The 15667-nt window shown below is 49.5% G+C and overlaps 1 protein-coding gene and 1 long non-coding RNA gene across 4 annotated transcripts; one reads left to right on the top strand and one right to left on the bottom strand.

The window, feature by feature from the left end:
• Positions 1-5046: 5046 nt before the first annotated feature.
• On the top strand, positions 5047-9241 carry LOC148053908 (uncharacterized). The gene is made up of 3 exons (XR_015707828.1): positions 5047-5103; positions 6663-6725; positions 9110-9241. It is a non-coding gene; the product is annotated as an uncharacterized LOC148053908 (long non-coding RNA).
• A 243-nt stretch (positions 9242-9484) lies between these two features.
• SSR2 (signal sequence receptor subunit 2) lies at positions 9485-15666 on the bottom strand. Of its 3 annotated transcripts, XM_087772130.1 has the most exons (7): positions 13919-14034; positions 12570-12773; positions 11945-12099; positions 11299-11397; positions 10800-10908; positions 10552-10629; positions 9485-10239 (listed from the first exon to the last, which is right to left on the bottom strand). In XM_087772130.1, the coding sequence occupies exons 3-7, from the start codon at positions 12097-12099 to the stop codon at positions 10129-10131; spliced, it is 552 nt and encodes a 183-aa protein (XP_087628256.1). In that variant the 5' UTR covers positions 12570-12773; positions 13919-14034; the 3' UTR covers positions 9485-10128. The 3 variants fall into 3 exon arrangements, with proteins under 3 accessions (XP_087628256.1, XP_087628257.1, XP_087628254.1); XM_087772131.1 differs by lacking the exons at positions 12570-12773; positions 13919-14034 and adding an exon at positions 14986-15666; XM_087772128.1 differs by lacking the exon at positions 12570-12773 and having other exon boundaries at positions 13919-14046.
• Position 15667: the final 1 nt, after the last annotated feature.

Here is a 15667-nt window from a genome sequence, read left to right as displayed (position 1 = left end):
CCCAAACCCCTGAGCTCAGGGTCTTCCCGTGGGGTGGCGGGCATGGCCGTGCCCTGTGGCTGCGAGACAGAAGGCTCTCGCCTCGTTTAAAAGCACCGGAGTCCGAGGGGCCTCTGTGATCTGACGGGGTGGTCGAGGGGATCCCATCTGCTCGTGCTGAGCCGTGGGATGCCGGTTTGCGTGGGCAGGGCAGGGCTGGTTTGCTTTCTGGGCTCTTACGGTCGGCCGGCGTCAACATCAAGACTTGGAGAAGAGGGACCATCAGCTCTTGGCCTGTGCAACTTTGGATCTCGATACGTGAGCTGTCGTGAGCGACCTCTACCCAGCACTGAGATGAATGCGTTAAAGCAGGTTACTACAGGAATAAATACTAAAAAAGGGAGTGTTTTAATGACAATATAAACCTGCATTTATTTTAGCACTCTGCCACTTCTTGTTTTTAAGCCCCACCTGTGAGTGGAGGGGGGAAAAGCATCCTCCTGTCTTTCAGGCCTTCCTCATGTCACGATATAGTCACTGTCGAGCCCGTTGATGGGAACGGTGCCATTTGTTCCCAAAAAGCTTTGGCGTCTGCTCAGTCTTCACAAGGCAGAAAGCTAAGCAGTGTTGTGACAGCTGAGGAATGTGGTAGGTAGAAAAGTAAAAATTCGTAGAGCAGAGGGCTATACACAGAGATGTAAATTTTTAGAAAGAAGAACAATTTAATTATTCTGTTGAAAAACCTATGGTTTGTGATAGCATATTATTCAGGCTCTGTAGGACAGGAAGCCATCATTTGTTCTTTATTATTTTCAGTAGTACTAGCTTTTCACAAGTTTTGAAGCCAGTAGGAGCTTGTTGTTCTATGATTACTTGGTCTCTTGTTGTAGTGAGAGGCCATTTACTCCCTTGGGATGTCATTGCTGATATGATAGACAGTACTGAAATTCTCTCCTGAACTCGAGAACTCTGCGTGGATGATTCTTCCCTGGAGCTGGCTGTGAGAGCTCTGGACGTCGAAGGTATTAGAATCGTAATCGTTACTTGTGAGATAAGCTCTCCTGCTATAATTGCAAAGTTGTAACTCTTCCTCCTGAGAAAGAAATGCTTCTTCTTGTCTTCATATTTAAAGGGGAAGGAAGTTTGGGTTTACTATGTCCACTAGCAAGAAGCCATGAGTTTTAGTGTCTGTGCGAATTCTCCTTTCTGCAGGTGATGATCAGATTCCTGTAATTTGTAAACTGACCTTTTTGCAGAATTAAAACTTCCCCTTGGACACTATGAGCTTGAACTTTGTGCTCAAGTTATTGCGCCTGGTGGGTCTGACCTTCTTCCAGTGGCCTGGAGGTGAAGACAGCCGCTGTGGGAGCAGTGCACTTGGGACAGAGCAATCTTGTCTTTGTTCATGAGACTATCCTTCTAAATAGAGTTCCGGCTAGATCTTATGTCCCGATAGGTGGCCATCCTCTTTCCCAAGTATAACCAACCTGATTTGTAGTAAAAGAGACTGTGAGTAAAAGAGACTGGAAAGGGAAACAGGAAATTTTGGGGTGCAATTCTGAGTTTCTCTGCTTTAACTTCTTGGAGTAGTTACTTGGGCTCTCTGAGGACGTCCATGTTCTTTTTTAATAAAATGGAAATCGTGAAAGAATTCCTGCAAGAACAAAGATGTTCACATGCGAGCTGCATCTGGTCTTCCTAATTACACTATCTATGTTGTAGAAGCTGGATTTTTAGGTAATAAGAAAATGAAAACTTGATTGTAAAACTCTCACTTTTTTTTTTTTTTAATCAGGAACATACTTCTTTAAAATACAATTGCATCCATTATGTTGGCAGTGGGCATCTAAAGGCAAAAGCATCTTTTCAAGTGCATTGATTTGAAAATTGAAGTTGGCTTTTCTCCATTTGATGGGCTGCTCTCGAAATCAGATTAATTAACTAAACGAAAGATTAACAACAGAAAATGGGCCTCGGAGCTTGGAAAGCATGTGTCATGATTGCCTTCGTGCTGCTTGCTGAACTGTTTTTGTTGGAGAGTGTTTGGATTCAAGAATTAGTTTTTACATGGTACTGGATACTTCGGAGGATGAATAATGAGAGCTTTTCTGCTTCAGTCACTAATTCCTATCCAGAAAAGTTTCACAGTGCCCGTAAGGGCTGGCTGCCTCACGCCTGTCCTTCTCCATTCTGCGCTGAAATCTGTTTATTGGCAGCAGAAAGATGTCTCCGTTACAGAAATTACCACCACTGGCACTCTCATTGCTCTGGGACAAAACGTGATGCAAACTTCTGGTTTCCAAGCCAATTTGGAGTGCTTCTATTATTAATCTGCAGATTAATCATTTTTGATAATGGAGTTTTCTTAATGGAAAATGCGTTACCACCATTAGTTGCTGTTGATGGTTCTCGGGAGCAAACCACGTGTTTTATTTCAGGTTTCCCTTAGCCAGGAGACAGGTGGATACTGGAAGCGAAGCGAGAGTATGTGATCGCTGTGGAAGTTTATGACACAGGCAGCACTGAAGTGTATTTATCTGATGTGAATATGTGTTTAGTTAACAACGAGCAGCTGCCAAAGGGACTGCCATGATGAACTGTGTTACAGATATTTAGCGCTAATAAGGAAATGAGGGAGAAAGAGAGAGAGAGAAGGAAATTAACTCTTGCTGTGGTGTTATCTCAGTCTCTCTCTCTCACACATTTCTATTCACGTTTCATCCTCACCAGTCGTCTTCCTGTGTTACAAACCTCTACAGAAATGCTCAGTTCTGCGAGTGTTTGTGGAAAATGCATCAGGTTTTCCTTGGAAGGGGACACGATTTTCACTGATCACTGTCAATTTGCAGAACCTGAGAATAACTCACTATTTTTCTAAAGAGTATTTTGAAAAGCTCCTGTCTTCTCATAATGGGTCTTACCTTATAGTTCAGGTCCTGAAAGATGGCATCACAGGGATAAAAGCTGAACTGGTTTCTGTTCTTCTACAGGAAAGAGGCAAAGGTGGTAGTAATTTTCACCAGAATTTTTTTTTCCTAGTCCCTCAGGTCATATAATAATACTCTTGTTCACACCTATGTGGAAGGAACTGCTCTGCAGTTCAAGTTATGACATATTTCTCCTGTGAGAGCAAGTTACTCTCTACACGGTTTTTGTAGGCAATGCCTTCTGCAGTTTCTGCAGCTGTGAGCAGTCCAGGAGGCAAATCGGACTCCCTCAGAAACGTGAGAAACCAGGCACTTTGATAGAAAGGCCAGGAAAAACTGAATTACAGCAGCGACTCTTGAACTTTCTGCTCTGGCGTCGGAGCAGCAGCAGCTCTTACCTGAGCTGCGTGCAGCATGGCTTCTTCTTACCTAGACCACGTGCAGGTCCGTGACACGCTTGCTCTTTGCCAAGCCATGTTCTTGCAAACAATTTCCAGACAAAGTTTTGGAGCGAGGGTGTTCCAGGGACCATTCTCCATAGGTGAATTAGATGTAGGTTTTGAAGCTGATGAGTTTCAAAGCAGAAGCAAGTTATTCCATGCCAACTGGCCTCAGCACCTGGGAATGTAAATTAAATGTGTTCAGGAACTAATATAAATGTAGCCACAGACTCCTGTCTCTAATTTTATACAGAGCAAAATATTTTGGAGGCAATCCAGCGTGTTACAGCGAGCGACATGTTCATTACCTCAAAAAAGAAGCAACTGATTTCAGATACGTGTTTTTTAAGCTTACGTCCTAAGCAATCAGTACAAATCTTCTTCACAGGATTTCAGACCTGTTCAGGCTTGCACAAAGTGCCTGGTTCTGTTACCTGTCATTTGCTAATGGTTAAAAGCGCGAGCTTTCTCGTTTTGATGGTCAGCTACTTTGCTTGAAGGATTCCTTCCTTTCCCCCCCGCCCCGTTTGTAGGATGGCTCTGAGGTTTACTTCCCCATACCAGTCAGCCATGAGCAGGAGGTGAAGATTTACCTTCCCATCAAGCTGTCACCTTCTTTCCTTGCGTTTCCACACCATCCCATGGAAGTCTTCTACTGATAGAAACTTCAGGTGAAGTAGACTATGGATAGAAAAATCATGGCGGCTTTCTTGGTGTGGGATCCTCGTCCAGAAGGAAAGTTAGTTAAAAACGTCTAGCCGATAGAGGCTCAATGAGAATCCTGAGCACTGAACGGGCCAAAACACTCTCATTTTCCTTCTTTAGCCTTGTAACAGTTCTACTCCCACCCTGCTTTCTCTTTAGCTCCCTCCAGCAAACGCGTTTTTTGTTGATAAAGTCAGGTACTCTTTTCCTTTCTCCAGAGATGCCATGCTCCTGTCCTCAAGCGTTCTTCCCCCTCGTCATGCTTTTCCTCCGTCTTCCTCTCTCATGTCTGTCTGTTGTCTTGCTCTTTGGTCACATGCCTGTATTCCCGGGTCATTTGCTGTTCACTTGGCTGTGCATCATCCAAGTTCGCTGGATTTTTGAGCTGTTGACAGTGTTGTGTAAGTGTAAGAAGAGGCAAGAGAGACCCACTTTTTCCCTGTTCTTTCACAAGTTTTGGTCCTTACTTACCTGGGGTAAATGGTCTCCCTGTGTCTTGGCTGGAAACATGGAGTTTATTTGGTTTTACTTGAGTTGTAAAATAAATCTACATGCTTTTCCTTTTACTTCTGACAGTCTATTGTGAGACGTAATAGAAGTTTGCAAAGTACTTTGAGATCCTTGGCTAAAAAAGTTACAGGAGTGCTGCTGCTGGTTTTGGTTGGGTTTTTGGTTTGTTTTTTTTTATACTGTTACTCCGTAGCTAAGCTAGTACTGCTCGCTTTGTTACAGGAAATAACCTTGTGTTGAATTGTGTGGGCTGAGCCCAGTGAAGCTTTTCTTACGTCAGATCAATGTAGTCGCCTACCAACGATCAACATTGATTTGGGCAACGGCTTTTGGGCTTTTGAGTAGCATATCTCCTTTCTGTAAATGTAACTTCTCTGTAACAGAGACACAAATGTGTATTTTCTTCAGTTACTATGTCTTTGCCTCTTTGCTTTCATTGTAGATCATCCCTTTGCAGCCTGGATTTTTAAGCCTGGAGATTTACGATCTGTGTTTGGGATTCCTGGGACCAGTTAGAGCCTACCTGCCTGTGTCTGACTTGCGTGAGTTGGAGCTGGATCTCACTGATAAGGCGATGCAGTCTTAGGGAAGCTCAAACACTTCTAAAACCTAACGTGGTAGGATGTATTTCCCTGCCCACAGAGAGGAGGCAGCACCAAGACAGGTCTTAGGATTGAGCACCCAGAGCAGGACATGGATACAGAGCCCTCAGGGAAGAATATATGAAGCACTCTCTTCCTTTCTCCTCTCCCCTTCTCTTTTTAATCATCGAGCTTGAGATTGCAAGTCTCTCGTTACTGTTCGAGTCCTGGGTTTTCAGCAACTTCCCTTGCGGATTAAATAATACTTCAAGCACGTGAAGCTGAAGCTGCAAGCAGCGTGTCCTGTCGTTACACTTGTGTGAGCATTACAGTTGGCAGGTTGGAGCACTCCTAAGTACTAACTGATAACATTCACCTTGTGTTGAAAGAAACAGAACTGATAATTACAGAAGAAAACCTATTTGCAACCCCCTTGCTATTCGCTGGCTCAGTGTGTAAATGCGGGTAGAGCGCACGAAAGGTGTCAGGACTGTAATTGCCAGCTTGCGCAGTGAGTTCTCAGGAGAATCTCCACTTACCCTTCTGTAAAGTGGTAATGAATTTCTAGATAACTTTTTTGGCAGGTTGTGGCAATTCACTCGTATTTATAAAGCTCTTTGAGATTCCTGGTTGCAGGACTAAAATGTTATTTCATCTCCCGCTGCCTATGTTTCAGTGTTACCACATGGGCATATGAAACACATCTGAAACAGTGATATATCTCTGCGTGAATTCAGACCTGGTAGCCCAGTCCATAAATTTTCTTTTGACAGAGGAACTGATTCCCTCACACTTACCGCATTTATTAGATGGTATTTTGCCACGTGGAGCTCTGTGCGTCCTCTACCTAGGACGATGGATATCTCAGAGTTCAAGCGTCAATAGTAGTCACAGCTTGCCTATGAGAGAGCTCCTGCCTGGGTTCTTTCTTAGTTATCGTGCAGGAAATAAATGAACGGTGAAGTCATGGTAAGCTTTCTTCACAGGCAAATGGAAGGAGTGGGAGAATATTCTGAATTGTACGTACTTCAAGCTACGAACTAGTAGCTACAGCGCGGGACGAGATGGGAAGAAAATTTACTTCTGCTGCTCAGAAAGTCGAGCTAAGAGTGCACAGCTTTTAAAGCTGCTCACCTTTGAGTGTTTCTGACCCACCGTGGAATCCTTTTTCCCAAAGTTCTTTAAAAAAAAAAAATCCCACTTATGATGCTATTCTGGAGGCTCAAGGTTTTATGTCTCTTGAATTCATATAAAAGAGGATCCTATAAATAATTGTTGTCAGGGACCATGGATAGCATTTCTGTATTTTGGCAAAGTATCCATTGTTTTCTCCTGAGCCTTTCACTCAGGAGGCAGAATCACTTCCCTCACGAGAAATCTCTGTAATAAATCTGTTGCAAGATCTCCTTAGCCAGGCTCGTGTGATTCAACACTAACAGTCCTGGTATTCTGTCTAGTGATGTTTCACAAAAAAGAAATGTCTATAACATTTTACAGCAGAATATTTTCCCTTTTACCAGGTCTTTCCTCCATTTAAACCGACTCCAAAGAAAATCACCCTTATTCCACGCAATATGATGCAGGTGAGCGTTATTTCTTCTGAACTAATCAGAATTTTTCACTCCCCTTCACCCATTGCTTCCTTTCCCCCTCAGTACTGGGATATTTCAGGAGAGGCGTGCAACAGGCAACCGGAGACATTAATTCCCTAAACCCCAGGGTTTAGATTTGCTAATATATGTATGTTTTCCTCAGTGAAGAGCTTGTGTTTTGTTTGAATATACTTCGGGTGATGTCGGAAGGTGGCCCCAGCCACAGTCCATCATCCGCTTCTCTGTCACGAGCTGCTCCGTTGCCGAGGTTAACTGGCTTGGATGAGTAACGGCAAGGACAGTCGGAACAGCTGTGACACGGGGTGCTATCGGGGTGGTTAGTGAAGACAAGAAAAAGTGACTGGCTTTTCACAGGTGTCTTTCCATCGTATTCTTTCCTGTCTCATCCTTTCCCTTCCCCTTGGAGAGAATGTTGATGGTTTGTCTTGGTTGCCTTGACCTTGAAAAGTTGGCCTTGGAAAAAACTCCCATTAATGGCATATTTCATCTCGTATTGTACCGTGACAGCTAAGGGGAAGAGGTAATTGTAAAATGGCCGTTTCAGTTTAATTGTTCCCTGTTGTAAACAAGAGATGAGGCTGTTACATCATGGGTGGGAAGCTGCTCTTTCTCTGGGTGGTTTTTCTTTTTTCTTGCTTTCTGGTGCCCCCAGGGGGATAGCGTTAAAGGCAATAGTCAATCCGTGAGAGAAGTCAGAGAGCTTTAAAAGAAATCTAAGCATGTTAGTTTTGTCAGCAGGTACCAGCATTGTACAGGAGACGGTTTGGAAACGGCGAGCTGGTGTGGCAATGTAACCACCGACTCGGCGGCTCCTGGAGACGTGGTAGCCAACTCTTGCCTGCTTGGCAAAAACCGGCCGAGCCCCTAACCAGGACGCGGACGGTTCTTTTCAGAAGTGGAGCTATAGACCACTTCAAGCTGTTTAGTTTATTCAGATGTCTCAAAGCTTAGTTGTTGTTTTATTTTTGCAGGATCAATTAGAAGTCATTCGGTTAAAAGCAATAAGAGTTCACGTACCTGCCACAAAACTTATGAGTATTGTGGCCGATACTGAAAACTTCTGTTGGCCAGAAGTTAAGGAGGATACTCACCCTAATGGGCTACTGCAATGAGTAACTTACTGCAGGTTTAAACCCTGAGGTAGGCATTTACTTGAGTGATGCAATCAGTCAAAAGAACTTCTTCAGTTCTCTTAATTCAGTAATTGTAGCATGCTAAAGCGAGTACTGCTGCTGGCTTATGAAAGAGAAGCAACAGCCTCGTCCAGCTGTTCAGGCTGGCTGCTTTAGTCCCGTTTGCCTAACGCGAGGAATTCAAGCGTTGTAGTGGGCCGGAGCTCTGCGCTGAACTGCAGTTGGGGTCTGGGAAGGACTGCGGAGCGTGCAGGGGAGGGCAGCAGCGAAGAACCGGGGCTTAGCAAGGAGCAGCCTAGAAGTGCCAGAACACAAACGCCCGGAGCAGCGGTACTGACCTCCCTCGTGTTTTAGCTCACACGTGCACGGTGCTTTCTGAAATTCCTCTGTAGAAATTTGGAGTGCTGTCGCGTGCTTTGGGAATCGATTGGTGGTGGGAAGAGGACAGGATCTTTTCACCGAAGTTAGTCATTTAATCAAGGGAGAGGAGGGTTTGTTTTGTATTTTAAAGGACCACAGAGAATATACTACTACTGGTGATAAGTTTATGATGCATGTATCATCATTCCCCTTCCGCTCCCAATTTTTAAGCGTTCGCATTCAATTTCTAATGACGTATAATGTGACCTAATGATTTGTCTGTGCTTGCTCTGCCACCTAACCCTCACCCTTGCCAGAGCCCAGATCTCCCCAAGCTCCCAGGGCACTCTGGACAGAAGCAGGGGTTGGAAAAGCCCAGCAAATGCCAGGGGGCTCTGTGGAATGCAGCAGGGCCTCACACGGGCATCAGAAAAACCCGGCGAAGCCTCTGGGATACTGTAGAAAACAGCAGGGCCCTGCATCCCTCTGGTTTGACTGGGGCTTTCACAGGGTTTTTCCAGGGCCCAGCCGCCCTCCAGAATTTCCTTGAGCTTTGCCGATGCCCGGGCGGTTCCCTGCTGCACTCGAGTGCCCTGGGACCTTCGCCAGGTGAAACAGAGGGTGCAACCAGCAGCAGCAGAGGAGAGGGTGAGGAATCCTGGCTTGGAAACGTTGTTCTGGTAAGAAAGGCACAGCGTTCCCTCCAGCGCGACCTGGGATTTCTCAGCTGTCACCGCCGTGCTGTTGAGCGGGGTCCAACAACTGGCCAGACCAGGCCACGCAGCCCAGCCACGCTCTGTGAGCGGCCGCTGCCTCCCTGCCCAAAGCTCGGGGCAGAAATCAACCTCTCACTCCTTGCAGGTCCTCATTGTGCCACCACCTCGCCCCCAGGGAAAGCACAAACCAATGCCCGACACGCGGCCGCAGCAGCATTTATTTATGGCCGTGAAGAGAAGTCTTATACGAGGGCATGGAGCTGTCAGGAAAGCTGATGCAAGGTACCAGCCCTTCTGGGCCTTTCTTTTCCTCTTCCATTTATTTTATTGATAATGTAGTGATTTATTTTACTGACTGTATGCTCGTTAGCTGCTTCCGAAGGCAGCCAGGAGCCTCCAGGACTTCCTGGTAAAAGAACGGCAGGCTGCTTTCATGGTCTTCATTTTATTACAAAATCCTCAGTACCTCAACGCACCTCAACCCTTAACAGAGCAACCAGAAAGAACAGAACCACAGCAATTAACTGCTCGTCAAAATACAACGGGGCTTCCTAGAGAGCAAAGCATGGACAGGGACCTCCCGTGCCTCACCCACCGAAGCAGCAGCTCTAACAAGCTCTATCAAAAGGAGCTCTGGTTTTGTCACTCGACAGAGCTCCCTCCCGCAGGTGTTTCAGCCAAAACGGGCAGCACTTGGAGGAAGGGGGGCCCTGAGATTTAATCCGTTCGAGAAGACTGCAGCAGGCAGAGGGCCGTTCGGCTGAACGGAGGCTAGAAGGCAGCACAGACACCAGAAACGCTGCGGAGCTGCACCCCCCCCCCCCCATTCAAGCTCTGCTGGGTGTGAACAGCCGCCCTGGCGCTACGTCCGCAACGGGTCTCTGCTCCGAATATGCAGACGAGGAGGTTTGGCCGTGGGAGTTGGGGATTTTTGGTTGGGGTTTTTTTTTTTTTGTTTGTTTGCTTGTTTCTTTTTTTAAAATGTAGAAGACAACGCATCACTGCCACTGCAGCGATGGATTCCCTCTCATTGACGAGGCTGACACGTAGCCCAGGCAGCGCTTTGCAGCGTGCCTGTTGCTGATCCCAACGCACCTGCTCTTCTGGGTGGGTTAATGCTTGTTCTTTCCTGAGCTCTGGGGCACTGGTGGCATTTGACTTTGCTCAGTTCTTTTTGGTTTTGGGGGTGTCATACTTCCTCTTGCTCGAGTACCACAGCAGCAACGGGATCCCGATGGAGGGCAGGGTCATCACGCCAAAAGCTGCCCAGTCCAGCTAGAAGGAGAAATTGTTAGAAGTCAAAACAAACCATGTACAGATGAGTCTGACAGCCATCAGATCTTCTACTCTCAAAGCTTCTGGCTCAAATCCCACAGTGCCAGCTCCTTCACAGAGGTAGCTGGGATGAAAACTCTTTTTTTGTGATACTCTTCTGGACAACTGATACGGATTAATTGCAATCTACGTTGGAGCTTTCCCGGTGACTGTAGTACAAACCAAACACGCCGCAAGCTGGCAAAAAGCCGCTGTGCTGGGGTCGCACAGTTGCTGCAGTACAATTTCAATTTCCAACCGTGAGGTACTTACAAAGTGAGGGGAGAACCTCCTGTCAAACTCACGCTGAGCCAAGATTCCTCCCTGCCCAGGAGCACTAGTGAAACCAACCTGAAAAAGGCAAGGGGAAAAAGATTTTGCCACCTTTCCTTCTTGCAACAGAGCCTGTGCAGTATAAGAGCGCAAGGACACGCACCATCTCCCAACAAGCAGCTCGAAGAGCGCGGTCGGGTGTATCTGCTGTCCGATTTGGGCAAGGATCCTATAAAGAGTCAACTCACCACAACCTGTCCCCCCTCCTGTGCCAGGTACGTGATGGTAGCAGAGGTGAAGTTGAAGTAACCAGCTTTGAGAGGCCGCAGGACCACAGTGTGGGACACATTGCTCGCTCTGAGGGCCGTAAGTTAAGGAAAATAGTTGCATTTCGGCAAAGGAAAAAAAGTGCGGAGGTAGGTAGAGAGCGGTCTCGAACCAAGTGGAAAAGTCCCTCCTGATGACAGATCCGAGTCCTCTGGTTACAGACATCCAGACCCATCCAAGGCGGATCCAGCTGCTCCTTCCCAGGCAGAGGAATTCCACAGGGCCCTAACCCTCTTTGCAAGGAACTTTTTTTTATTTTACACAGCACCTTCAAGGAGAACAGAGGTTTGCATTCAATACCCTGCCCAGGGTCTGGCATGCTGGAATTTCAGCGACAATGAATGAAGACAGGAGAGCTACAGGATGCTTGGGGGGGGAAGAAGGAGCGTTGGGAGAAATTTCAAACCATGAAAAAGATACGGAGCGATCCTGTCCCACTTGACGTTGAGCATCCCAGAGACAATGCCAAAATCTTCGGGGGGGAAAGAATCATCCGACAGCTCCACATCTAAAGCAGCGCTAAAGGCGAGAAAGAGGTGAGAAGAGAATCTTAGACTTGGCATTCTGCTCACGGGAGACGGCACCAAAGAGCGATGACGGTTCCATACTGACAATTCAGCAGCTGGAAGAACTGATTTTTGAAATGTAAGAAGGCGCTAGTGGAAGATGGGGAGGAAAGTCGAGGTGTATTACAGGGAGACTGCAGAAAGAGGAAGGCAAAGCTGAGAGAAACTGCAAAAACAAACAAACAAGACGGGAAACCAGATGAGGAAGAGCTCACAAAGGCAAGAAAGGGAGGCTGCGTGCATGGGGAGCGGGGCGACACAAGACACAAAAGTAACTACACCACGCTGGGCCAACAGCTAGAGCAGCCACGAGGCGAAAGCAGGGACAACGGAACAGGAAGAAAAAGGCAAATTGCAGGGTCAAACCTTCACGCAGCAGCGGTAAGCTCGGAGTTAGGGGGAGCAAAGGTAACAGCACATCGTGGAGCCGAGAAATAGCCTCAGACACACGCACGCGACGTTTGCTCCTGGTCAGCATCAGAAGCCTGGGCAAGGCTTACCTGGAGCCAACGTTGTAGATGTTGTACTGCAAAGTCAAGTCCTTGCCCTCCACCGCGTATCTGTTTAAGAGAGATTTGGAAGCCAGGAGCCTGGCGCCTTCCTCACAGTGGGCCACGTAAAACAGGGCAAACACGGCAACAATCGGGAGCTTCATCTAGAAGCCAAAGAAAATGGAATGTCATTGATAATTTAATTGCAAAAAGAACACGAACAGGACAACTAAAGAAGGGAATGCGGGCATTCATGTGTAGTGAGACACAAACAGCTGTAGAATTCACAGCAATATTGATCAAGGATTATCACAAGCTGGCAGAAAGTTACCCTGGCTCCACGCAAGCCTGCAACTGCCCCTGAAATGCCTGTACGCTTTCCTGCGAGGATTTAAGAAGTGGCACAGCAGCATCCCAGATCTGCAGGCATGGAAGAAGAGAGGACGGGTTTTCTCCCTTCTCAAAGCCCCAGCAAGTATCACTCCCCTTTATCGCATCTCAGCAATTGGCAAAGGGCTGGGATCACAAAGCCTCTTCAGAGCAAAAAGCTTTGGCAATTAACGGTTTCAGCAGGTTTAGCAATTAACGGTTAATTGCCACTGCAAAGCACGGCAGCTTTCCAGCACTGTCTTACACAACAGAGTCAGCTCTTCTCCCCAGCAAATTCTCTGTTCTTCCCATGAAGTACTAGCTCCTTTCCAACATTTGTTATTCTTTCCCATTTCCAGCCACCGAGGTACCACCAACTCCCTCCAGCGGCCTTTTGGTCCCCAGAAGTCCTTGCTTCAGGCCACGTGTCCCAGTTCCCCCAAAGCCCAGCATCTCCGGAGCTGCCTCGCTGGGAGGACAAGGAAACCTCGCGGTCAGTATCTACGCAACCCCTTAGAAAACTTGGTAGTGCTTTTAAATGCAAAAACTGCTCACAGGTCAGAGGACCTTCCCCTCCCCTCAGTACTCCCCAGCATTTCCACCCCAGGCTGCTCCTACCCATCCGCACAGCCCTGAGACCCAAAGGAAAGCGCAGAGATGCCACAGAATCGTTTAGCTTGGAAAAGCCCTTTAAGCTCATCGAGTCCAACCGTTAACCCAGCGCTGCCAAGGCCACCACTGAACCATGTCCCCAAGCACCACATCTCCCCGGCTTTTAAATCCCCCCAGGGGTGGGGACTCAGCCCCTGCCCTGGGCAGCCTGGGCCAGGGCCTGACAGCCCTTTCCGGGAAGGAATTTTCCCTAATACCCAACCCAACCCTGCCCTGGCGCAGCTTGAGGCCGTTCCCTCTCGTCCCAGCGCTTGTTCCTGGGGAGAAGAGACCGACCCCCCCGGCTCCAGCCTCCTTTCAGGCAGCTGCAGAGAGCGATGAGGGCTCCCCTCAGCCTCCTCTTCTCCAGGCTGAGCCCCCCCAGCTCCCCCAGCCGCTCCTCCCCAGCCTTGGGCTCCAGCCCCTGCCCCAGCCTCGCTGCCCTGCTCTGGCCACGCTCCAGCCCCTCCATGGCCGCCTTGGGGTGAGGGGCCCAGCGCTGAGCACAGCATTCGAGGGGCGGCCTCACCAGTGCCCAGCACAGGGGGACCATCCCTGCCCTGCTCCTGCTGGCCACACTAGTCCTGATACAAACAAGGATGCCACTGGCCCTCTTGGCCACCTGGGCACGCTGCTGGCTCCTGTTCAGCGGCTGGCGACCAGCACCCCCAGGCCCTTTCCCCCGGGCAGCTCCCAGCCGCTCCTCCCCACGCCTCAGCGGTGCCCGGGGTTGTGGTGCCCCCAGTGCAGGACCCGGCCCTGAGCCTGGCTGCCCCTCACATCGCTCCACACGCAACAAAGGAACCCCCCGCTGCCTGCAGCAGCCCCCGCCTGCTCCCTCACGTCCCCTCAGAGCCCACCTCACCCCCACGGACCCTTCCCAGGATCCCCCCACGCCTGAAACCCTGGGCTGCGCCACCGAGCCCCCCCCCCCCGCCTTGGCGGCGGCTCCCCGGCCCTCACCGTCGCTGCCCCGCGGAAGGCCGAGTCAGCGCAGCGGCAGCGGAAGTACCGGCAGAGCGCAACATGGCGCCTGAGCGGCGCCCCGCGGCACGCTGGGAAATGTAGTCCGCCAGCGGCGGGGGGGGGCCGGACTCCGCGCCTGCGCAGAGCGGCCTCCCCGCGGCCCTGCGGCTTCCCCCGGGGGCAGGGGCTGAGCCGCCCCCCCGAAGCCTTGTCCCCAAAAGCAGGGGTCTGCTACCGGCGTGCAAAAAGCCGAATAACGCCCAGAGCCCAGATATTTCTTTATTTCCTGTCTGCGCAGAGATGGGTGCCTGGTCGCTCCACACAGCCAGCACCCCTTGGTGCACACAGTGATGTTTTACACGTCCCGAGTAGCTGTTGCCAGTGTTTTTACCATTCTCCTTATTCATCCTTGCTTCTATCGGGTCTCACAAGCCTCCTCGCCACTTAAGACGTTTTAAATTCACAGCGCACGCTCAGTGGGTAGGGGTCTATGCTCGGGCCAGGGGCTCCGTTACTGGAGGCGTGGGTTTTACTGCGTTAATTAGGATCGTTCACTCATGGCTCAAGTGATTCTCACTTCGGCTTTACCACCAGCCTGGTTTCCTCATGCTTATCTTGGGATTTCCTTGCTTGACTGTTTTACAGTGTCCTCCTGTTTCTCCTCTCAGGCCAGGTCTTGCTAACTCTTTACAGAGGCTGATGAACGCCCTCTGTCTTAACATCCTTTGCCTTATTTCTCGCATATCTCCAACAGAAGCACCTGCAAAACACCAGCTTTTAGTCAAAAAATACTGCTTACAAACCCTCCGGGGGAGAACACAGAGCGCTGCCCCCCGCCCTGCCCCGCAGCCCCGGGGAGGACCCCAAGCCCCGCGACGGAGCCGCCCCGAGCAGGGCAGGACCTGGAGCGGCTGAAGGAATGCCAGGACTCAGTTTCCCCTTAGGGAGAAGGGGACAAGTGGCCTGAACCTGTGATCTGGGTTTGCTGAAGTCAGCGCTTTGGGAGAGAAGACAACAAAGCTGCCAAGCAAAGATGTAACGCGGGAACCAGAAAAAGGCCATACCTCCCCTCCTCCTTTGACTACTCCTGTTTCTCTCCCTCTGTTCTTCAGGTTGGTGCGATTCGCCACTCATTTCCTTCTTGAAGAGCTCTGGGAACAAGGCGGTAAAGAGGCGCCCTCCCCACGTTGCCTTCAGTTAGTGACAAGGACGTAGAGCAGAAGCCCGATGACCAGCATGGCTCGGAGGAGCGCTCCAACGAGGAGCAGCAGCACGCCTAAGATGAAGATGGCCAGCAGCTCTGCCCAGCTCACCAGCGCTGCCGACTGCATAGAGGCTCTGCAGAGCGATGAGGGAGAAGAGGATGAGAGCAGGGAGGAGGATCTGGGTTAAATTCCCCAGACATCAGGTGGGACGCCTCTCCTAGTGCGCAGACCCCAAAACTTCAGGTATTGGGGACGCCCTGTTTACCTAACCCCGCACCAGAGAGGCTCCACCCTTCTGTTTCCGACAGATTAGGAAATGTCCTGACCTCCCTCTTGCAAAACCAATAACAAAACAGAAAGCCACTGGGCCCGATTTTCAGCGCTGGGGGAAGCCTTGAGAAGTTGCCTGTTCCCACGTTTCTCAGGCCGTTGCCCGCAGACCTCTGGTGAGAGAAGGGCCACAAATCCACTCTTCCACACATTCCTCCTCACGCACACAGATGAACACCCCACGAATCTGCCTCCCCAGGGCCCCAGCCTC

This window comes from Nipponia nippon, unplaced genomic scaffold, assembly GCF_047370975.1.
Source record: "Nipponia nippon isolate SJK-2023a ecotype South Korea unplaced genomic scaffold, ASM4737097v1 scaffold_36, whole genome shotgun sequence".
NCBI classification, from domain to species: Eukaryota; Metazoa; Chordata; class Aves; order Pelecaniformes; family Threskiornithidae; genus Nipponia; species Nipponia nippon.
The sequence above is the reverse complement of the archived record's forward strand: the minus strand, read 5'-3'. Positions and strand labels throughout refer to the sequence as shown.

What these genes read in the sequence shown, in the direction of transcription:
- SSR2 (XM_087772131.1), bottom strand. Translation starts at nt 12,099, where the DNA reads ATGAAGCTCCCGATTGTTGCCGTGTTTGCCCTGTTTTACGTGGCCCAC. An exon ending in ATCTACAACGTTGGCTCCAG is followed by an intron (nt 11,398 to 11,944) that starts GTAAGCCTTGCC and finishes TCTCGCCTTTAG; the next exon opens with CGCTGCTTTAGATGTGGAGC. An exon ending in AAGTGGGACAGGATCGCTCC is followed by an intron (nt 10,909 to 11,298) that starts GTATCTTTTTCA and finishes TACGGCCCTCAG; the next exon opens with AGCGAGCAATGTGTCCCACA.